Here is a 25443-nt window from a genome sequence, read left to right as displayed (position 1 = left end):
CTGCTCAGTCTCTGTCATTTCGGGAGAGGCGTCTGCTGTGCGCTCTATTATTAAAATCTAACATTTAGTTAATTACTGTTTGTCTTTTTCAGAAACACCAGACTAAGTGGAGATTTAGAAATTAATTGTTTTAATGAAGAGAAAAGACATGTATTGATGCTCAAGATCTAAATATTAAAGAACATTGTTTTATAAGTTTATTAGACAAAAAGGAGACAAAATAAATGTAACCTCAACAGAAATCAAGCATTATTTTTCCAGTGTTTAAAGATATATAATCACACTATGATCAGTTATTAAAAACAATTTATTACTCATTACAAAGTTTCTGCATTCCTCAAAACAAAATCCAACAAAACATCATAATGGTACTGCATAGAAGCCATGAACCAGTTAATCTCCACAAAACTATATAGTCAACTTCAAACTGAAGAAACTGTATGGGGGAATGCTTAAATTTTACATTCACTGATCGTGTGCATGTGTGCATACGCTTTGTAAACTCAAACATTTTGTTTTGTTAATTTCAAGGCAGTATTATGTTGGTGGCAGGCATAGAAGAGGTTTTGTCAAAATAGCTAGAGAATAATAATAATAATGCTATAGGAAGCTATATTTTAAAAATATACACAAATCAGTTATGCTTTGCTAATGCCATCATTGTTTGTAAAGATTATGTATCAGAGGTTTGAAACTATTTAATAAAGAATACATTAACAAAATATGACAACTAATTAAATTTGTTATTTTTTTCTGGCACATAAAACAGTTTTTATATGCTAATAGATTGGGTTCAGTAAGTTTTTTTCTTTTTCTTTTAGTTTTTCTCTTTTTCCAGTAAGGACACTATTAATTGATCAAAAGTGACAGCAAAAACATTTAGAATTTTTTAGATTTCTATTTCTATTCATCAAAGAATTCTAAAAAAAAAAAAAAAAAAAAGTACCCTTTTTCAGCATTTATAATAAGAAATGTTTCTGGAGCAGCAAATCAGAATGATTTCTGAATGATCATGTGACACTGAAGACATTCATCTTTACCATCAAAATAGAAAACGCAATATTTCACAATACTGTTTTTATTTAATTTTTGATCAAATAAATAAAACCCAGACCTTTGAACAATATTGTACAATATTGTGTTTGTTTAATAAACTGTGGTGTGACCACTAAAATTTGTACTTTGTGCTTCTGGTCCAACTGGAGTATTAGAAAACTGCTGGTCCTAATACAGAGTACATTTTAGCAAGGAGAATACAGCACTTTCACTTTCACCTTGCTTCTGCCATCAGCTCTACCTCCACTTTCTTAATTTCTCTCACATGTTCATGTGACTTTAAGACATTTTGAGTGATAGAAATAGCTGTTTGCTTTCCACGTTGAGGAGTATTTGCTGTGTAATTAGCAGCAGAAGCAGTTGTTATGTCTAGGCCATACCATTCCTCAAGTCACCATACTTTAGACTGGAGTTATAAGTGCTGTGAGCTTTGGATTGCCCACTGATGTATTTGGCTAAGGCCGTGGGATAAGATTATCTTTGTTTCAGCTAAAGTTTGTGTTTATCTTTGTCAAAGGCATTGGATGTATGTGGCTTTTGCTTATTGGCTGCTTTCATGCAGTCACTGTTTGGGATCTCAAGTATATTTACTAACAGGTCTGACTCAGATCTTTATTATGTAAGTCTCACTAAATTATAAGTCACAGTTATGGCTCTGGTTCATTTTGAATCAGACTTTGAATCAAAATGACTCTTCAGTGATGAAGTCAGTCAGAGTAGATAAGTGATTCACTCTCCAATGAGTTTGAGGCTGTTTTGTGAATCCTTACTCATCATAAACACGCGGTTCTTAAAGGGGACATCAAATAAAATTTTCACTTTTTTTATTTTTTAGCTTTTTTGCATTTAGTTCTGGCGTGTCTGCCAGCTCAGAAACGCAAAAAAACAATTAAACGACAACACGCAACCGGTTTGTAATGAGCAGTGGCTCATTATCATTTTAAAGTTGGCATGAAATCAAAATTGAAAATTCTTATTTTTTAATGGAATACTGTAGTGTTTATTATAAATAATTTATCAGTGCACTTCAATTTTTTTTATGCCTTTGTAATCTTTAATCAAAAATGTTAACCTCCCCTCCCCTTCAAAATGACTCATCTTCTCTTCTGGTCATAAGCTATGGTGCAAGGGCGGAGCTAGTGACGTAAGGGGGAAAAGCTGCTAATGCTTCACTTTATAGAAATAATGCATTGACCAGTGCTGACGTGAGCCATGGGGGAGCACTACCCTTAAAAATTGAAAGGATATTAGTATATTACCACAACTTTACTCTTAGGACATAGCAAACAATTTCTTTTTTTTTAATGAATATGACTTAACCTGATGGAGGCTCAGTCATTTAGGCAGTCTCTCTCTCGCTCTCTCTCTCTGCCGTTGATCGCCGTCATCCTCAATAAATAAAAAAATTCTCCATGCTAGGGTGTCGGCGGTGAATCCAGTGGAGAAAAATCCCCCCACACTAACTGCAAACTGGCATTCAGATCTGCCTACATTTTGTTAGCAACGCCCCAATTTCCAATGATCCAATCAATTCTCGAAGGACAAAATCAAGTCCCGCCCTCTCATTTCAGATGCCGTTTCACTCGGGTAGACTTTACAATCTCTACTTCCGTTTCATGCCGACTTTAAGGGACATGCACTGAAACGACTTGCTGTGAACAGTTGTTTTTGACAAGGTTAAAAGGGTGTTGTTTTACACTTACTTTGAGGAATTTTTACCAAAGTATGAAAAGAATCATACCAGCTTGTGGAAAATGGGCATCCGATGTCCCCTTTAGCAGTCATTTGTTCACGAATCACATCCCCAGCTAACAGATAACATTCTCAGAACTTTGGCAAACATTGACTCAATGTTCTCTTGTGAACAAACATTCTTCCAGGAACATTAACAGAATGTTAGGTCATTGTTATCAGGTCTGTAATAATGTTCTCAAAACATTAGCACAAAAATGTCATTTATGCATTGTTCATGGAATGTTTTTTTTTTTTCGGTTTTAGTTGCATTTTTTAAAAATGTTACTACTTGTTTCAGAATGCTCAGAGAACATTCAAAAGTAAAGTTCCATAATGTTTACAATATAAAATGGAATGCTTCCTTAATTTTTGCATAATATGTTTTTAAAATATAAAAAACAGGATGTTCTGAATGTTAAGAAAACATTTAGAAATAACTTTTTTATAACTTTATAGGAACTTTTGCAAAATATTCTTAGAATGTTTTGACACACTGGCACGCATTTTAACAAAATTAAACAGACAAAGTTTTCCCAACTAGATTGTAATGATGCTAAGACACTTTCTGTCGCATTTGTGACAATATTATTTCCAGTTTATGGCGGCCTGCATAGCTGTATTTAGCACTACAGCACAACCGCATTCTGCTGATATGCGAACATAACTTTTGAGATCCCTCTCAAGACACCTTGTTTTGTTGAGCTCCTTCTAATTAAAGATTTTCTGCTTGGAACAGTATTTTATCCCATAAAAACGACGTATATACTTAACCGTATTATGATGCTTCTGTTCATAAATAACGCATATAGTTTTCAAACTCTTCCGTGAAGAGCAGGATGCAAGGACTTGTGTGTAATTGTGCCTCGGCCCTCTCCTTGCATTCCTCTGGCCAGTCCAAACCAGACCTTTTTTGGAGAGTGTGGTATAATTTAGCCGCTATTTTTACAAATGGGTACATTTTCTTCCCTGTTTGCTTTTATTCCAGGTCAACAGCATAAAAAACGGCTTTCCCACATGTTTGACATTAAAGTGAAAGATGGGCAGACGATATGAGAGGAGCACACATAGATGTTGGCATTTCAGGATAAAGAATGGGATTCCATTGGATACTTAAGGTTTTAATGCCTACCTTGGATGAACTGATATTCAGCAAATGTTTGGATCAGCAACATATGGTCAGCTCTGGGAACTGTCGGGCACCATGACAAATTATTAATGTAAATGTCTGTTTGTAGTCATTTCAAAGATCTTTCTGTTGCCTCAGACCTAGATAACAAGCATGAATGTTCACAGAAGATGACTGAGAAGTAGCCAAGGGGAACGGCAAAAGCATCCATGCTCATTACTCAGTTAATGACACAGATGCTGTGTGAAATGGGAGACATAAAGGACTCAGTGGACACATTTACATGAACATCGTTTGTGTGGGATCCCTCTAAGCTTAATGGGAGTCTTTACTGAGTTTGCTATGCATAAATAGGAACTGAGGCTATTTTTTTTACCTATAGGTATCCCTCAATTCATTGTTCATCTTTGAATGACAAATGTTATAGCAGATATTATCTAACTTAGAAATAAAAAATTAAGTTCATTGGAGGTCTTCTTGGATGCATAGGATAGAAAATACATATTATATTACATTATGCCTACTGTTATGTTGTTACAGCAGACATTATCTAACTTCATAAAGTTCATGGGAGGTCCTCTTGGATTCATAGGCTAGAAAATATATTATATCTTACTTATGTCTATATCTTACTGTCTTAGTTGTATTCCTCTTAAAGTTGAGGACAAACACAAAAGACAGAGAGTTTAAGGAAACTTATATGAACTTAAAGCTGCAGTCCGTAACTTGTTTTGGTTAAAAATGATCCGAAATCAGTATTTGAGCAAGTACATAGCCAGTGTTCAAAACTGTCACCTTACTTTAGCCCGATTCACAACGGTTAGTTTATAATAATGTTTTATCATTTGAGTGATATGGGTAGGCTTTTGCGGGAAATTCGAGCATGGCACTGCGTCATTACATTACGTCACGTCTGTAAACATAAAGAAGTTGTCCCGGCTACTAGGCTATGGCATGTGAGGATCCTGCAGGTGGCGGCTCATTTATAGCCTTTTCTCACAGCAGCTAGAATAATTAAATGTGTCATTTTGATGGCGGATTGTGATCCAGAAAGGATTATATGTTTATGAAACACGTGTGAATTAAATTAAATTATATTCCAGTTTTAAACATGCTTCTGATTACACATAGCTTTATTACACAATATTTTTATTCTAAAGAAAACCAGTTCTAAGGGAACATAGTTTGCTTTTGGGGATAAAAGTTGAATTTCTTAATATGAAATTTGAATGGTATGACAATAGTGTTGTCACAATACTGGAATTTCTAACTTCGATACGATACCTTGAAAAATATCGATACTCGATACCATTTTCGATACCACGGTGAAAAATACTGCCACAATATTAAGGGGGTAATTTTTTTAATTTAAAGATAAATGTAACAAGTCGAGAACATGCGGTATATTTTACATGAACAAAAAACTGTCTTGAGGTACTGCATTTGTTGATTTATTTATTAATCTTTTATTAATCTTAGTTAAATGTTAATTGAAACTAACGTTTACTAATACATGTACTAATTAAAATCCAAAGTTCTATTTGTTGATATTCTCATTTGCTTCATAACCAAAATATTTCCAGATAAAGGGCCCTATGAAATACGTTTTATTTTTTTCTACATTAAATTTTTTACATTTTAATTTTTCTGGACTCTTTTTTTTTTTTTTTTAATGGTCAAATTAAATGCTATTAATCTAAAAGCATGTCTAATTCATTAAAATCATGAAAATTATACAATTTAACGTTTAATTTATTAAAAGTGTAACAAAAATGACACGTTTAGGGCCGTATAAAATGTTTTATTTTTTTCTCACCTTATGTTTTATTGTTACCAAATTCTGTGTTTTAGCATGTCTATTATTTGAATGCATACAAACTATTTTTATTTATTCTTACAGTAGCCTTATGAAATGTGTTTTCCCCCTCAGAAATTCTGTGTTGTGTATTTTAAATTTTACTGGATATCAGATGAAGGCATAAAACAATTTTAATTAATTTATATTTGAATTAATGAAAATTAAACATTTACATTTTGGGCAAATGAAGTTGATTTACTATTAAAATTAAATATTTTGTGATTTATTTCTTTCAAAAAAAATGAACAGTAGTAGTAAGTAGTAGTATTATGTACATTCTACTAAATAATAGTAATATAGCCTATTTCTGGCACACGGTCTTTAATAGGCTAAATTAAACCGAACTTTTATTTTGACGGGTTGCTGTGAATACTTTTAAAGTTCTGTGTGTGTATGATATGACGCTAGTTTTATTCAAATTAAATGGTAAAATGCTGGTAAAGTGCCTTTCAGATCAGTTCTGGAGATATTGTTGATGCATTTATGTCCTCATTGAGACAGCAGATGCTGAAATCACCGCGAGCGCCACATAAACAAAACCGCACGTGCAGCACATTCACACAGAGACGCGCAGAACATGCAGGATTCATATTTAAATCCACTTTTGCAGCTTAATATTTACAGACACTAGTCCATATCGCGATTTGATTTAAGTGTAATGACCTACTTTTGATTAATTCATCCAAACTTTGACAAATTCCGTGACATTCCGCATTAAACTGTAAATTCCGTTTTTATGACTGGATTCCGTGCGCGTTCTCTGCATCGCGGAGATCATAGATCCCTACAGATAGCGCTCCTGCTGTGTTCTTTAACAACCAGAGCAGTCATCTTTCTATTCACTTCACTTTTGCTATTTAACCAGAGCGAAGGAGACGAGTGCGGTCACGTGTGGTGCTTGTCCACGCGCCTTTGGAGAGAAGTGAAAGTGACAGCTCGGCTAGTATCGGTGTATCGATACTTCGGGAAATTAATATTGGTACCGTTCAGATATTTCAGTATCGATATTTATCGAAATATCGATATTTTTGACAACACTATATGACAATTAGATTAGACTGTACAGAAATTGAAATCTACACGCTAATACACACTATACCCATAGTCACGCAATGCTGATGTTGAGAATGAAGTATAACAATAATAATAATTTGCACGGTTTGATGTGATATGAGCTACCCGATCATTAGATTGAATCACCGTTGGTAGCGCGATTTATTGTAATGCTTTTTTCCTCAGTTGGGCAGAACAAATGGGGCAGACTTGTTACTTACTTGTTCAGATGACAATATACGGTGAAAATTCTGATTTGGGTCATATATTCCAAGACGTAGGCTAGAATCTGTGATTACTAAGTGTTTGATTCACACCGGTGCGGTGACTGACAGCTACACATTCACCTCAAAACATTAGATTAATCTGCGCTGAAGCCGTGCCAGAGTACAGCCAACGTAATAAAGATAATTCCGCACCTGGCTGCAATACCAGGTTTTCAACAGAGATGGCGACAAAGAGGCAAAACTTACGGACTGCAGCTTTAAAGAGCTACTTTTGTGTAAAAATATTCTTCTAGGTAGTTTTTTCCATTTGATCCAGTAATTGAGACTGTTTATTTCCGTTTGATTGAGTAACTGGGATTTTGAATGCTTTTCACTTCCTGACTTATAATGTTGTTGAGGGAACATATTTGAATGTGGCTGTAAATTGTGATGGGAAGACATTGAGTTTCTCTCTTGGGAAACATGAAATTCTCTGACATCTGGCTCCTCTCACTCATCCACATGTGTTTCTTCCCAGCATGTATAGGGAATACTATGGATTAAAGTGTTGCGACACACTTGTGAAGACAATCATCTATGATGGCAGTGAGATTTACTGAAATGTTTTCCCCAGCTGGTTGGATTTAAAGGATAATTGCAATGTTATGTTGCTTGAGATATCACATTCAGTGTGAGGTATTAGAGTATGCATGATTCAGGGTTATAGTTCAGGATGCAGGTTGGCTTTAGGGTGTTGATTTGGGTTTAAAACAGGTGTTGGCTTTAACTGTAGGCCTTGGTTAGATCAGGTTCAACACACGGGCCAAGGTTAAGTCAGAAACTGACAGATGGGGGGTATGTGGCTGAACAGGATTTGCGGTTTAGGTTACAGGCCCATGTTTAGGGTATCAGCATGGTCCTCTGGTGGGTTCTGCAGACCCCAAATCCTTAACCACATCTTAGCCCCAAAAATGTCTGGTGACGTCACAGGACTCAGCTGGAAGACATTGAGAAATAACATCATGAGTGGCTCCCCACCCGTTTAGTCACACACACAAACAGGGACTGTCAGAAATATCCCCTCCTACCTCCTTCCTGTCTAATGAATGGCTTGTTTTAAGATATGTTTTAAAAAGGCCAGTTTGAGTTTTTCCACCACCACACACCGTCTGACCAGACCTGTCCTACAGACACAGACTCACCGCTTGTCTCTTTAGTTTCCCCTTCGCTTAATTAAAAAAAAAAATGTTAGCAGATGATACCAAAAGATGAACTGACATGTTTTTAACATCAAACAAACTTCTTTATGCACGTTTGAATAATAATAATTTTGAGTAATGTTTACTGTCCATGTCAAAGCTTTTAGTGTTTCTCAGGGAGGGCATGTCCAGTGCTGAATGATGTATTCATATTCAGATGGCAATGTTACAATATTCTCCCAAACCCCCAAATAACAACCTACTTCCATCCTGTTCCTTTGATGTACTTTGTGAAATCTGTTTTAATTATTATAAACAGAACTGAGGAAATGGGTTGTGGGCTGAACTTGAGAGAGGACACGGAGTCTTATTAACATTGTCCTTTGTGTAATTAACACATTCAGCTCCAAACAAAGTAAAGGCTCTGCCTCTGTGTGTGTGAAAGTTTATAACAATCACACTCAGAACAGGATTTACACAGTTACATATAAAAACAGTTATGTCAAATGAAATAAGCAATAATTAATCTCTTTTTGTCTCTTCCTCACGCAGGTCTGTGTGTGTGTCTCTGTATCTCAGCGATGTTCTCCTGCCGCTCTTTCCTGCTTCTGCTGCTCAATGTCTGCAGCCTGACGGCTCCCTCATTGGCTCTGCCCTTCGAGCAGAGAGGATTCTGGGACTTTTCTATGGATGGAGAAGTGGGGGATCTGACGATGGTAATGATGAGAGATGAAGAGGGTTCAGCTGTGGAGGAGCTGCCGCCGGATGTGTCTTTATGCCCCTTTGGTTGCCAATGTCAGCTCAATGTGGTGCAATGCTCAGACCTAAGTGAGTATCTATCTATCCATCTATCCATCTATCCATTCAATATTAAAAGCATCTTATAGAGACTGTTTGACAGCCCTCATCCAAACAGGCAAAAACAGTCGTTTATGAGCATGTCTGTTTGTAGTAGTTTAGTCTCCAAGAAAACTTGGGCTTGAATGGGAAACAATTAAAAATCTCTGTGTAATTTTCCAATGAGTTGTAAGAGTGGTTCTGTGTTGTTTTTATGACACACACAGGATGTTTTACAGGAAGACAGTGTGAAAGAGATAGACAGGGAAAGTGAAAAGGAATGTGCGAGGGAGAAAGAGAAGTGATGAAGATTTGGAAGTCTTTGATGAGTGTTTGTTTATTTCAGAAGGCCGAAAATAGTCCTGCGTTATGTCTTGTCAGCAGTACATCCACAAAAATTCAATTTAGGTCTAAAATTATTTTATTTTTTTACAGGGGCCACTTCATTTCATTGTTATTGCTTTTAGAAGGTCTTGTTTTCTTTTCTACGGATAGGAAATAACAGACCTAAAATGAAAGAGGAAACTGTTAACTGAACTCATTGGTTAAACCATTTACTCTCATCTTGTAGGAACTTTTTTGTCATTCAAATGAATGTTATGCTTTTCAGCGATCACTCAGTTTGCAAATCTAAATACTTAAACTGCAGATGGACAAACATATGTACAAGAATGATATAAACACAAAACAAACAAGCCAACCACCATGTATGTGTGCACCTATAAAGCAGTGGTGGTGGAGCTTGACTTTTTAGTATGTGGGAAAGTGAGAAGGCCTGGGTTAGATGCAGTCTCCAGAAATTGGATAAAACCTTATGTTTCTGACAAAATTTAGCCAGTTTGTGTATATTTTCTGCATGGCACCAACAGCACCCATTCAGGCTCCGCTGTAACTCTATAGTCATACTTACGGATAGACATGCTCTTTCATTCTCACTCCAAGTTTGCTCAAGTTATGGTCCTCATAGAACATTGAACTGACAGAAGCAACAAGAACTTTGGAATTTGGAGTTATTATTATTTTAATTATATGTATTCCTTTTTAGTTTGTGCGTGTCTGACTATGTTTGCATATGTGCATGAATGCTTTGTGCCATGTGTTTTGGTCTTTGCAAGTGTTTTTGTTTTCGCAAAATGTCATTGCATCTTTGTTTATGCTTGTGGATTTGATATAAAAATCGAAAAATACAGCCCTTGCTTTAGGCGGTTCTTTCTATGCTTCTTCCCACTGTGATGAAGGTTTGCTTGTAATACATTGATCCGTCCACTGTGCTCTTTTCTTTTCTTTCGTATCTGGAAGTTATTCTGCCATGTAGGCTGTAATTGAATTGATGGTGATTCTTATTCATAACAGATGTTCATAATTGTGTATATATTTAGGAGATTATGTGCCTTCATCATAAAATATGTTCCTACTAGGGGGTGTAGATGTGTGTAGAGCTGTGGTTTGGGGGGCTGCGATGTGCTGCGCTCTGGGGTTTGGCATTGTGTTTGTCAGCGGTCGACTGGTTAAAGTCACTGAGCACTTTGAGTGGCAGGTGGGCAGATGGCTTAGAAGAAATATTGTAAAAGGAAAACAGGAAAGATCTTTGACTTGAGCTAATAGTATATTGGCTTAAAATGGCTTGAACTCATGATATTCTATAGGATAATTAGGGCCCAAGCCAGTAAGGCGCAGGGCCCTATTGTTCTTCTAAGGATTATTAGGGCCCAAGCCAGTAAGGCGCAGGGCCCTATTGTTCTTCTAAGGATTATTATTTTTTTTTTTTTTTTTTTTTTTTTTTTTTTTTTTTTATTTCAATCATCCGGGCACTTTTGGGGGCCTTAACGTGCCCGAAAACTCTCGAAAATTGGCACGCACGTTGGAACCTGCGGCCATTAGGACGCCGCTGAGGCTGGGACCCGGGCGTGGCACAGGGGCTCTACGGCGCCCCCTGGAAAATTGTCAGAAAGCTTGATGTATAGCTCACACATACTTGCACGTATTCATATGAAACTCGGTACACATATAGAACTCATTGAGCCGAACAACTTCCGCGCAGCATGTCATAGGCTCCGCCCAACAGGAAGTCGGCTATTCAGGGCTGTTTAAAAAGCGCATGCTCTGGAATTTGATATACTCCTCTGAGGATTTCCATACGATTGCCACCAAACTCGGTGAACATGATCTCAAGACATTGGGGACGCTAAATTGCGAAGATATTTTTGATATGTCGAACGGTTTGCCCGTGGCGAGGCGATGAAGTTATGGCGAAAAATGAGACCCAGGAAATGCCTAATAACGTCCACATACATTGTATGATGTTGATCAAACTTCAGTGATTTGTTCGTTGTATGATGCCGATCGGATAGATGTGACTATAATGACTGAAAGTTATAGCGCCACCAACTGGCTGCAGGAAGTGTGTCGTTTTCAAAATGCTTTGAATTCAGCATCTTATTTTTACTCGATTTGCTTCAAACTTCACCAGAATAATGTCAAAACACGGCCGATGTAAAACTGTGAAGGCAATATTGATATCTAAACTTATGTTGCCATGGCAACGTGTCAAAGTTGAAAATTCGTTTCTGGTGATTTTGAGGCAGATAACATGTTTAGAATGTCATGAAACTCAACACACATATGAGTATTAATGATAGTTAGACACTGGAAAAAGCTCATAAACGGGCGTGGAAGAGGCACTCTATAGCGCCACCTTTTGTCAAAAATGGGGGGGTTAGTTTTAGCTACAGACACCAAACTCGGTACATAAATTGTTTTTATTAATCCGGACAACTTTCTAATTTACAGTCATTAGCTACGACCAACAGGACGTCGGCTATATTTATTTTAATGTGGGTTTTTTTTTAAAACGGGCTGTAAACAAATTCATACTCCTCAAAGCAGAAACACGTAAATCACACCAAACATTTTTTCTCATGATGCCAAAATACTGAAGATGCTAAATTGCGGACGGATTTAGGATATCTTGAACGATGATTTAATGGCAATTTATTAAAGTTACAGTAAAAAAGAGATTTTTTTTTTTTTTTTATCTTTTAAGAGCAGCTTCCAAACACTTCATAAAAAATTACATACACAGAACAATACAGTCTGAGGATATGTGATTAATTTCATGAATTTACAATACACTATGCAGAGGAGAAAATTTAAAAACTATCAGACAGTTGTTACAATGCTTCTATGAGTGAGAGTTCCCTGTCAGCCTGCAGCTGAGTGAGGGGGTGGGGGTGGGGTGGGGTGTGAGTGACTGTGTGGATTGAGGAGCTGGGTGAGAGAGAGAAAGAGAGAGAGGGTCTGTTTTTTTTAAATCTTTAAAAAATGCTTATAAAGCATTAAAGGTTTTCATAACACTTTATAATTAAGTCTCAATTGTTAACAGTAGGGAATGCATTAATTAACATGAACTAACAATGAAAAATATAATTTTTTACAGCATGTTAATTCTTCATTGATAGTATGAACTTACAATGAACTAACAATGAACAAAATATTTTTAATGTTAGAAAAATAGTCATGTTCAAAAGAGAAACTTTAAAATTTAATAATATATTAACACATTTTGGAATTAATATTGATCAACATTAAATGGAATATAATTATTAATGATTATATATATATAATGATAGCTACAGACACCAAACTTGGTACATAAATTGTTCACATTAAGCCGGACAACTTTCTAATTTACAGACATTAGCTACGACCAACAGGAAGTCGGCTTTTTTTTTTTTATGTGTTTTTTTTTTTCAAAACGGGCTGTAAACAAATTCATACACCTCCAAGCAGAAACCACAAATTCACACCAAACACAGAACAAGACAGTCTGAGGATATGTGATTAATTCCATGAATTTACAGTACACTATGGCGAGAAGAAAATTTTAAAACTTATCAGAGATATCCTGTCACTGTGCTTCTAATGTTTGCGGTAGGTGACTGGGTGAGTGACTGACTGTGTGAGTTCAGTGAGTGTGGAGGGGGAGAGAGAGAGAGAGAGAGAGAGAGAGAGTCTGTTTAAACTTCTCAATAAAATCCTTAAAAAATGCTTAAAGCATTAAAGGTTTTGATAACACTTTATAATTGAGTCTCATTTGTTAACAGTAGGGAATGCATTAATTAACATGAACTAACAATGAAAAATATATTTTTTAAAGCATGTTAATTCTTCATTGATAGTATGAACTTACAATGAGCTAACAATGAACATAATATTTTTAATATTAGAAAAATAGTCATGTTCAAAAGATAAAACTTTAAAATTTAATATATTAACACATTTTGGAATTGATTTTAAACATTAAAACATTGATTTCAACATTAAATGGTATATATTTATTAATGATGTAAATTAACAACAGTTAAATAATGTTGTTTTTTAACATTGGTTAATTCACAAATAACATTAAATATTAACAATATATTTTTTACTTTATTCATTTGTGTTAGAAAAAATTATTAATTTTAGTTAATGGAAAAATAAATCATCAAAAAATGCTTATAAATCATTAAAACCTTTGGTAACTATAATAATTTCTCATTTGTTAGCATTAGTAAATGCATTAACTAACATCAACTACCAATGAAAAATATATTTTCATAGAATTTAAAGTTTTATATGTTGTTCTGTGTGTGTGTGTTTCACAGAGTTGATGGTTTGGATTAACCCTTTAATTGCCGTATCCCTTAAAACCAAACTGCCAGAGGGTTACTGTGATGCTTGTGCTCGCTGGGCACCGTTTTATCGATGCCACCGGGGTGGCGTATGCTGACGGCTTGGGCCCGTCATCGCTGCTCGCAGCTATATTTATTTTTTTTTTTTTTTTTTTTTTTTTTTTTTTTTTTTTTTTATTTCAATCATCCGGGCACTTTTGGGGGCCTTAACGTGCCCGAAAACTCTCGAAAATCGGCACGCACATTGGAACCTGCGGCCATTAGGACGCCGCTGAGGCTGGGACCCGGGCGTGGCACAGGGGCTCTACGGCGCCCCCTGGAAAATTGTCAGAAAGCTTGATGTATAGCTCACACATACTTGCACGTATTCATATGAAACTCGGTACACATATAGAACTCATTGAGCCGAACAACTTCCGCGCAGCATGTCATAGGCTCCGCCCAACAGGAAGTCGGCTATTCAGGGCTGTTTAAAAAGCGCATGCTCTGGAATTTGATATACTCCTCTGAGGATTTCCATACGATTGCCACCAAACTCGGTGAACATGATCTCAAGACATTGGGGACGCTAAATTGCGAAGATATTTTTGATATGTCGAACGGTTTGCCCGTGGCGAGGCGATGAAGTTATGGCGAAAAATGAGACCCAGGAAATGCCTAATAACGTCCACATACATTGTATGATGTAGATCAAACTTCAGTGATTTGTTCGTTGTATGATGCCGATCGGATAGATGTGACTATTATGACTGAAAGTTATAGCGCCACCAACTGGCTGCAGGAAGTGTGTCGTTTTCAAAATTATTTGAATTCAGCATCTTATTTTTACTCGATTTGCTTCAAACTTCACCAGAATAATGTCAAAACACGGCCGATGTAAAACTGTGAAGGGAATATTGATATCTAAAATTATGTTGCCATGGCAACGTGTCAAAGTTGAAAATTCGTTTCTGGTGATTTTGAGGCAGATAACATGTTTAGAATGTCATGAAACTCAACACACATATCCATTTTAATGATAGTTAGACACTGGAAAAACCTCATAAACGGGCGTGGAAGAGGCACTCTATAGCGCCACCTTTTGTCAAAAATGGGGGGGTTAGTTTTAGCTACAGACACCAAACTCGGTACATAAATTGTTCTTATTAATCCGGACAACTTTCTAATTTACAGTCATTAGCTACGACCAACAGGACGTCGGCTATATTTATTTTAATGTGGGTTTTTTTTTAAAACGGGCTGTAAACAAATTCATACTCCTCAAAGCAGAAACACGTAAATCACACCAAACATTTTTTCTCATGATGCCAAAATACTGAAGATGCTAAATTGCGGACGGATTTTGGATATCTTGAACGATGATTTAATGGCAATTTATTAAAGTTACAGTAAAAAAGAGTTTTTTTTTTTTTTTATCTTTTAAGAGCAGCTTCCAAACACTTCATAAAAAATTACATACACAGAACAATACAGTCTGAGGATATGTGATTAATTTCATGAATTTACAATACACTATGCAGAGGAGAAAATTTAAAAACTATCAGACAGTTGTTACAATGCTTCTATGAGTGAGAGTTCCCTGTCAGCCTGCAGCTGAGTGAGGGGGTGGGGGTGGGGTGGGGTGTGAGTGACTGTGTGGATTGAGGAGCTGGGTGAGAGAGAGAAAGAGAGAGAGGGTCTGTTTTTTTTAAATCTTTAAAAAATGCTTATAAAGCATTAAAGGTTTTCATAACACTTTATAATTAAGTCTCAATTGTTAACAGTAGGGAATGCATTAATTAACATGAACTAACAATGAAAAATATAATTTTTTACAGCATGTTAATTCTTCATTGATAGTATGAACTTACAATGAACTAACAATGAACAAAATATTTTTAATGTTAGAAAAATAGTCATGTTCAAAAGAGAAACTTTAAAATTTAATAATATATTAACACATTTTGGAATTAATATTGATCAACATTAAATGGAATATAATTATTAATGATTATATATATATAATGATAGCTACAGACACCAAACTTGGTACATAAATTGTTCACATTAAGCCGGACAACTTTCTAATTTACAGACATTAGCTACGACCAACAGGAAGTCGGCTTTTTTTTTTTTATGTGTTTTTTTTTTTCAAAACGGGCTGTAAACAAATTCATACACCTCCAAGCAGAAACCACAAATTCACACCAAACACAGAACAAGACAGTCTGAGGATATGTGATTAATTCCATGAATTTACAGTACACTATGGCGAGAAGAAAATTTTAAAACTTATCAGAGATATCCTGTCACTGTGCTTCTAATGTGTGCGGTAGGTGACTGGGTGAGTGACTGACTGTGTGAGTTCAGTGAGTGTGGAGGGGGAGAGAGAGAGAGAGAGAGAGAGAGAGAGAGAGAGAGAGAGAGAGAGAGTCTGTTTAAACTTCTCAATAAAATCCTTAAAAAATGCTTAAAGCATTAAAGGTTTTGATAACACTTTATAATTGAGTCTCATTTGTTAACAGTAGGGAATGCATTAATTAACATGAACTAACAATGAAAAATATATTTTTTAAAGCATGTTAATTCTTCATTGATAGTATGAACTTACAATGAGCTAACAATGAACATAATATTTTTAATATTAGAAAAATAGTCATGTTCAAAAGATAAAACTTTAAAATTTAATATATTAACACATTTTGGAATTGATTTTAAACATTAAAACATTGATTTCAACATTAAATGGTATATATTTATTAATGATGTAAATTAACAACAGTTAAATAATGTTGTTTTTTAACATTGGTTAATTCACAAATAACATTAAATATTAACAATATATTTTTTACTTTATTCATTTGTGTTAGAAAAAATTATTCATTTTAGTTAATGGAAAAATAAATCATTAAAAAATGCTTATAAATCATTAAAACCTTTGGTAACTATAATAATTTCTCATTTGTTAGCATTAGTAAATGCATTAACTAACATCAACTACCAATGAAAAATATATTTTCATAGAATTTAAAGTTTTATATGTTGTTCTGTGTGTGTGTGTTTCACAGAGTTGATGGTTTGGATTAACCCTTTAATTGCCGTATCCCTTAAAACCAAACTGCCAGAGGGTTACTGTGATGCTTGTGCTCGCTGGGCACCGTTTTATCGATGCCACCGGGGTGGCGTATGCTGACGGCTTGGGCCCGTCATCGCTGCTCGCAGCTATATTTTCTTTTGTTTTGTGTACAAGAACCTTCTTAGAAATTAAGTTTTAAAATAATTTTTTATTGCTCATACATGATTTTCTGCTATTATCATGCAGTATTTTATCCCCCTTAGACCCAAAAACAGTTCTGTTGGTTAATCAAATTGTTAAGGGGTGCTCTATTCAGTGCTTGATTATAAATTTTAATATTCCTAATATTATTTGCATAAAATTACAAAGCAGGTCAATGCAAAGACTGCATAAATTATTGGTTTAAAAATACAGGAACAACTGTAATAATGTGAAATATGATTGCAATTTAAAGTAACTATTTTCTATTTGAATATTTTAAAATGTAATTTATTCCTGTGATGCAAAGCTGAATTTTCAGCAGCAATCCAGTCTTCAGTGCCACATGATCCCTCAGAAATAATTCTGATATGTTGATTTGACATTTCTTATTATTTTCAATGTTGAAAACAGTTGTTGATTTAATATTTTGTGGAAACCATGATACATTTTTCCTAAAAGTTCAAGTTCAAAAGTTAAAAATAACAGCATTTATTTGACATTCATGCTTGTTGTAGAAGAATCTGAATCTGAATAAGAAGCATATTAAACACTACAACACACAGAAACACAAGTCTTTTCTGTGAAAATGCTGAGTTGATTAAGGTATCCAGAAGTAGTTTTTTTCATTAATGAAAAACAAGTCAAAATGATTTTCTGTAGTAATTGACAGCAGGCCACAGATGCTGTCTGTAGAGATTACGTTTTTAATATTTAATCCAAAATATATCAATATATTTCTTTGATATGCTTAATATCTCAATGATTTCACTTTTCCCTCCTCCTGGAAACTAGACGGCTTGGCAGTTGTGGTTCTCAAGAACGTTCTAAATGGCTGAAAGGCAACAGAGGTTAAACCCAGCCTAGTATAAATTATTGGGCTCTGCTGGAAATCATCATGAATCATTGGCCTGATTTAGAATCTTGGACACTTTACTGTTAAAACAGACACAATGCTGGATTTGTGCTTTGATGTGGTTCTGCTGGAGTTTACATATAGTTTTGTGATGTGGTCCATGTGTGGCAAAAGAACCCAAATGATTTTTAAAGTGCACATTTAAAGTGCTGGCAGAACATCCTCAGGTCACCCGCCTCCAATAAAGATAAACTAATGCAAATATAAATCTGACACAGAATTGAAAATGTCCTCATTTGGCCACAGTAACTGGTTTATATCTAACTAAAAATCTTGTCAAAGACATGCTGTAATTGTTAAGATTTTCAATTGTATTCACTATTTAATTCTGTTATTTTGATGTTGAATAAGAAGCCCTGTCATGGGGAAATCCAGACCAGATGGCGAGCTAATGGTCTCTCTGTACAAACATTTGTATACAGATATGTATGCTCTATATCCTACAAGCTTTAAATTAGCTGTAAACATTTTGTCTTCATGTTTAGATTTGATTGTAGTGCCCAAGGAAATTCCCAGAGACACCAAACTCCTGGACCTACAGAACAACCGCATCACAGAACTGAAGGAGAATGACTTCAAAGGACTTACAAACCTCTACGTAAGACACTGATAGTGATCAAAGAAATGAGAACTAGAGAGTGTGAAGGTCAAGCAATAAATTCTACTCCATGTTAAAGGGATAGGTCACCCAAAAATTTAAATTCTGTCATTAATTGCTCACCCTCATGTCGTTCCAAACCCGTAAGACCTTCATCCATCTTCGGAACACAAATTAAGATTGTTTTGATGAAATCGGAGAGCTTTCTGACCCTCCATAGACACTAATAACACAACTACCACGTTCAAGGTCCAGAAAGGTAGTAAGGGCATATTTAAAATAGTCCATGTCGCATCAGTGGTTCATCCTTAATTTTATTTTATTTATGATGCAACCGTGCGTTGTGGTACTCGCATTGAATGCACAGCAAAGACTGACACGGAAGAAATTGTTGAATAAAGACGTTACTTTTCTTTTCTTCACGCACAAAAAGTATTCTCATAGCTTCAGAAAATTACGGTTGAACCACTGTCACATGGACTGTTTTAACGATGTTCTTACTACCTTTCTGGATCTTGAATGTTGTAGTTCCATTGCTGCAGGGTCAGAAAGCTCTCGGATTACATCCAAAATATCTTAATTTGTGTTCCGAAGATGGATGAAGGTCTTACGGGTTTGGAACAACATGAGGGTGAGTAATTAATGACAGAATTTTCATTTTCGGGTGAACTAACCCTTTAATGATGGGATAAGTGAGAAAAATAAATATAGATGAGGCTGAAAGTAAAATTAATGATGTTCCTCAAAACACTAACATATTATTTCAAATGAAACGTTCGTAGTGCTGTAAATTTATGAATGATTTCTTGTGCTGTTCACTGATGTGTGCCAGTCTCACAGCTTGATTTTTTTTGTTTTTGGTTTGATTGACCATTGGCTGATGCAGCCCATCAAGCTCCATATTAGCTAAATATGTCATTATTTACTTTAATGCTGTAGATTTAGATGTACATTTAAATTGAATATTTACATTTTAACATTAATATTTAAGATTTTATTTTCTATATTTTACACAAGAAGCAACGAGACAAGAATGTTTTAGCTAACTCTTGAAAAATTGGTCTGTCGTTTGCAGCACGTTTACTTTACGTTTGGCACTCTGTGCAAAACAGCCTGACAGGATGTTCAAACAGTTCAAGTCTCTGAAGAAGAATGCTCCTGTAGTTCGGGAAACACATGCCGGTGCCAAACTGAATGTTTTAGTTCCCTTCTTAGAACTCATATTATCCCCAATATTTATCCCTAATATTTACTCAACCTCTCTCACCAAACACAATATTTGACATGGCCTGTAAAAGAAGAAGAAGAAGAAAAAATGAACAAGACATTAAGTTATAACATCATTTATAAGTCATTTGTTTTTGTGTACATATTTAATGCTCATGGTCAAGCTATTATTAATCATGTCTTCATGACTTTCCATGAAACAAATGCTAACGTCTTCCTGTCTCCCGCCAGGCTCTGTCACTGGTCAACAACAAGATCTCCAAAGTCCACCCGCGAACCTTCGCACCCCTCCTACACTTAAAAAAGCTTTATTTTTCCCGTAACCTCCTAACAGTGGTACCCAAGAACCTTCCCCCATCCCTGGTAGAGCTGCGCATTCATGACAACCGTATTAAGGAGGTTGCAGAAGGAACGTTCTCTGGTCTGGGCAGCATGAACTGCATTGGTTTGTATGCGCGCTCGCCATTATGTGGTATAGATGTTACAGTCTGACCAAACCATTTCCTTTTTTAGATGGAGCCTGCTGGTTTTTGTGATGGGATATTCTGTCTGATGTTGAATGCTTCTTATAGAGATGGGCGGAAACCCTATTCAGAACAGCGGCTTTGAGCCCGGCGCTTTTAAAGGCCTGAAACTCAACTACCTGCGCATCTCTGAGTCCAAACTCACTGGAATACCAAAAGGTGATTCTTTGGAATAATCAGAAAATTTTTCTCGTATTTATTTTCAGAAAGAACATTTGGATAATTACTCTGTGCAGTTTCTCACTTGAATGAGCTTTAGGAATATCTTTGGACATAAATCACAATTTGCATGAGTTTTAATGTAATGTTAAGAGCAGAGAGACGTGGTGCTACATCCATTTATATAATGATGAATGTTCCTCTCCTTCCAGACCTCCCTGACAGTCTTCACGAGCTCCACTTGGACAATAACCAGATCCAGGCAATTGAACTAGAGGACCTGAGCCGCTATAAACACCTGTACAGGTGAAGCAACTCATAACTCTCCCGCACTCCATCACACAACATGCCTTTTCCCAGCCTGTGGGCTCTCTATAAAGCAACAGCGCCACCTGGTGTATGACATTTTAATGATGTTGGAGGGGGAGGGGGGGGGGGGTACTTTGTATACAAGTTCAACTGTGTATACAAAATACACAGTTGAACTTGTTAGCAATAGTACGTGATTATAAACCCTATGTTTCTCATCTTAGGCTCCTGAAAATCTTGAAAACAGCTGCAGATATTTCACTCAAAGTCAAGGATTATCCTTTAAAAAATAATTTAAAAAAATCACAATTGGCAGTTTAATTTGTTTAAACTCAAAAGTGTTGTTAACAAACTATTGTGTTGACAAAAGCTTGCAATGAAACAATATTTTTTAAATAAATTAAGAAAATGGATGTTTGCAAAAGCTAAATTGACATTGAAGTGTACATTATAACTAAACACAAATAGCACTAAACTGAAAGTGCTTTTTTTTTTTTTTTTTGCATTAAATTCTAGTTGGTCTGACTTTAGTAGAGTTTGGGTACTTGGACTCAGACTGGAAGTATGAATTAATTTGGACGGACTTGTACTCAAATTTGACACACACTTGGACATTTTGGACTAACCCAAATCCAAATCATGTGTAACATGAAAGATAAAAAAATAAGTAACATAAAATTAAGAAAACAAGACATTAATAACTGTTTACCACCAAAACTCAATTGGTTAATGTCTTGGTGTATTCTGATCAAATGCTAGTAACTAGACAGAGTGGGATTGTCTGATGTAAAACAACCTACCACCATTTGATAACGACTGGTCTGAAATCACAATAATAACCAGCAAAGACCACACAAAACAAATAATTCTCATATGGTTAATGCAAATGGCCTCAAATAATTTCTTTTAACTATATTTAAAGGTTATATGCCATGAATTTGATAACTTTGGCAAATCCAGTGACTAGTTGTTCTCCTGTGATGGCCATCTGATGGTGCTGAATCATAGATGCCCTAGAGATTTACTGCTAAATGCAAATTTACTGCTAAATGTACCCACAATGGCACATTTCATTGTCAGCAAGTACTGCAGCTGTTTTGATATAAACTTGACAAATGACTTTAAGACTTTTGTTGGTATTATTTATTTATTATTGTATCTCTTGCACAATGTTATATGGGATGTAAAAACCAAAATAATTGTGAAACAATAACCCTGATATTAGTCTAACTCATGCAAATCTCTTTTTGCAGAAAAATCCTGCATGTGCTGGATTTTTATAGTGCAGCTTGTCCTGCGGGGCTGCAGTTGACCCAGTGCCTGTTCACAGTGTTTCCAGTCTATTGTGTTTCCACCTCACTAGATGCCTGTCACAATGTATGCAGCCCATCTATTGTCTGTTGCTTATTCATTGTTGTGCTTGTGCTTGTTTGCCAGATTGGGTCTGGGTTTCAACCACATCCGGATGATTGAGAACGGCAGCCTATCATACGTCCCTAATCTCAGGGAGCTGCATTTGGAAAACAACCGGCTGAACCGCATCCCCATGGGTCTGCCAGACATGAAGTACCTGCAGGTGCGAGATATTAAAAATGAACAAAAAGTGTCCCATTCACACATGCACGATCATTGATTTTTGCTTTGTATTTCAGGTGGTCTACCTTCATTCCAACAACATAAGTCGAGTGGATGTGAATGACTTCTGTCCTCGGGGTTTTGGCATGAAGAGGAGCTTCTATAATGGCATTAGCCTCTATGGCAACCCGGTTAACTACTGGGAGGTACAGCCTGCCACCTTTCGCTGCGTTGGAGACCGACTGGCCATTCAGTTCGGAAACTATAAGAAGTAGAGAATGGATGAAAAGAGAGATTTGGGGACAAAAAACAATGCTGGAATTGAATCAGAACAGAAAAAACTTGGAGAAAGTGGGCCAAAATGGTGTCAACAAACAGTGTTTGCAAATCATTTTTATTATGTATCATTGGATGTATTTGTTTATGAAGTCTAAAGGTTCACACCAAGTATGTTAACTATAATGATAAAGATGTAGTTTTAAAAATTTAAAGAAATTTAAAGAATAAAATTAGAAGTATAGCACAGTCCACACCACAACTATAGCGATAACTTTTGTTGGAATTACTATCAGGCCAATTTTATTCAGCTGATGAATGATAAAAACATGACAGCCAATCAGAATCCACATTATAAAGAGCTCAAGCATTTAAAGGAGCAGACGACAAAACTGCAGCATCCATATAATAACCAGAATGTTATCTGTTGGTGTGAATGCTAATATAGTTATCGTTATCTTTATAGTTATTGTTCTTGATGCAAATAGGCCTGAAAGAGAAAAGGAAGGAGCAATAAAAATAAGTAATGGAAACCTCAAAAAGAAATTTGATCTCTTACAACTTGCTCAAAACCATAATAATAGTCATTGTTTCATAAGTGTTTTACAGTAATGTTTTAACATTATCAGTTCACTTTTTAAGGGCTCTTTGTTTGCTTGACACTTTTATAATAATATTATTGATATGTACTGTTATATTGTTATTATTTTATATTAGTTTATGTTGTTTTTAACAGTGAAGTTTGGATGGGATTTTAAAAATGGAAGGTTAAATCTAGATGTTAAATTCATGGTGCTTATAATAAGTGTATCTGTGTTGTTTGTAAAAATTGTAGCTTGCTTTTTTCTCCTTTTTTGCCTTGCTTCCTTGCTTCAGGGGTCTTATTGTTGTGGGAGTACTTTAGGGCAATGGAGGAACTTTACACAGACACAATATAATTATGTCGTCGAGTTTCATTCAGCCAAATGCCTCATATTTTTACCCAGCCCTTTTGGGTTCGAGGCTGATTCAGAAAAGGATTGTAATGCTATGTTGTTTTGCACAGTTTCTCAATGAATTCCAAATCTTTTCTTTGTAGCGTGTTGTTTTTCTCATGTTTTCTTTGGCAGTGACTCTGCATGCATTTACGCTAGTGCGCCGCACACTACTGCATGTTCCAATAAAATATCTTTCAGCTTGACTTCAGGAGCAGAAGTGGTGTACCATCATGGTTTGAAAGCTGTGACTAATAAAACTTGAGTTAACATGAGTTTAATGAGTTCAGTGAAATAAAACCTTTGCAGTGCTCTTCTTGTTAAACAAGAATGTCTCCTCTTTTCTCAATAAAGCCAAATATTGATTGATTGCATTATCAAGCACAATGTCAATGGGTCACTCTACTTGTTGCAATGTCAGAGAAATTCCAGATTTGATACATAAAAATAAAACAAAATTATGAAAACATTGTTTGAGATGTATTTATGTATCTTGAGTACTACTTGTATGATTAAGTTTCTGTATACACTATATGGACAAAAGTATTTCAGTTGTCGCATGTATAAAATCAGGCACCTACTGTAGCCATGCAGTCTGCATTAAAATTTGCAGTAAGTCAGTTCATGAAATTTCATCCCTGCTAGATATTCCATAGCCAACTGTAGGTGGTATAATTGGAAAGTGGAAGCATTAGGAATAGCAGATTCCAAACTTCCACTGGCATTAATATAACTGCAAAACTGTGTGGCGGGAGCTTCATGGAATGGGTTTCTATGGCTGAGCAGCTGCATGCAAGCCTCATATCACCAAGTATAATGGCAAGCAATGGATGGAGTGATGAAAGAGAATGGTACATGCCACTGGAGCAGTGGAAACCTGTTCTGTGAGACTCACGTCTCTCTCATTGGCAGTCTGATGGGCGAGTCTGGGTTTAGCAGATGCCAGAAGACCGTTACCTGCCTGACTGCACTGTGTCACAATGTAAAGTTTGGTGGAGGAGGGATAATGGTATGGGGTTGGGCTAGGCCTGTTATTTCCAATTAATTAATTTTCATAATGCTTCAGCATGCCAAAATATTTTGGACAGTGCTATGCTTCCAACTTTGTGGGAACAGTTTTGGAAAAGCCCTTTTCTATTCCAGCGTGACTGTTGCCCAGAGCACAAAGCAATGTTCGTAAAGACTTTGTTGGATGAGTTTGGTGTGCAACTGATAGAACATCTTTGGGATGAACTGGAACAGAGATTGTGAGTGTACCTGATCTCACAAATGCTTTACTGGATGATTGGGAGAGCTGTTCATTTACTTCCCCCACCTACAATTCCTGCTGGTATTGAGAATCGAACCCACAACTTTTGGGTTACAACAAGTCAGACTCTCTAAGGGACAAAAGTAGTGGGACACACCCAATTAGGCCATATCTGCCCCGTTTAGAATGTGATGCCATTAAAGTCTCTGATGGTGTAGTGATCAGGTGTCTGAATACTTTTGTCCATATAGTGTATATTAAATTGTTTAATGCCAACAGCAGATAATGAAAACATGTACAATCTACAGCCACACTTGACAATTTGAATAGCTACATCAATTTTAATTTCAGGATTTTTTTGGCCAACATGACAATGAGAGTAGTGCTTACTCAATAACCAGATTGTTCAATGATAACATGTTTTGTGAAATTCTTTATATATATATATATATAAAGAACAATTTCTGTGCATTTTCTCAGCTTAAAAAAAATGTCTTGGATCCAAGTGTTTTCGTACTAAGCAGATATTTTATTAATTATAATAATTTGAAGTACTATCTGAAAGAACTACTCTATTAAAGAGGTTATGAAAAATGGTCAAGAACATTTTTTTGTGCATTTTCTCAGCTGGTTTGTAACAG

At 35.8% G+C, this 25443-nt stretch overlaps 2 protein-coding genes across 2 annotated transcripts in view; both read left to right on the top strand.

Moving 5' to 3' along the window:
• Positions 1-24176, top strand: part of LOC306861070 (biglycan-like) — a 30149-nt gene extending 5973 nt beyond the window's left edge. Inside the window, exons 2-8 of the mRNA XM_079403142.1 lie at positions 8785-9060; positions 18397-18509; positions 19968-20181; positions 20309-20419; positions 20632-20725; positions 22166-22304; positions 22381-24176. Coding sequence (XP_079259268.1) covers positions 8814-9060; positions 18397-18509; positions 19968-20181; positions 20309-20419; positions 20632-20725; positions 22166-22304; positions 22381-22578 — 1116 coding nt within the window. The 5' untranslated portion in view covers positions 8785-8813 and the 3' untranslated portion in view covers positions 22579-24176. The remainder of the gene's footprint in view (positions 1-8784; positions 9061-18396; positions 18510-19967; positions 20182-20308; positions 20420-20631; positions 20726-22165; positions 22305-22380) is intronic.
• Positions 1-25443, top strand: part of LOC306861073 (ninjurin-1-like) — a gene marked incomplete at both ends in the record, with an annotated part of 649099 nt that overhangs the window by 532043 nt on the left and 91613 nt on the right. The window lies entirely within an intron of this gene.

The sequence above is a fragment of the Barbus barbus genome (assembly GCF_936440315.1).
Source record: "Barbus barbus genome assembly, chromosome: 41".
Taxonomy (NCBI): Eukaryota; Metazoa; Chordata; class Actinopteri; order Cypriniformes; family Cyprinidae; genus Barbus; species Barbus barbus.
The sequence above is the reverse complement of the archived record's forward strand: the minus strand, read 5'-3'. Positions and strand labels throughout refer to the sequence as shown.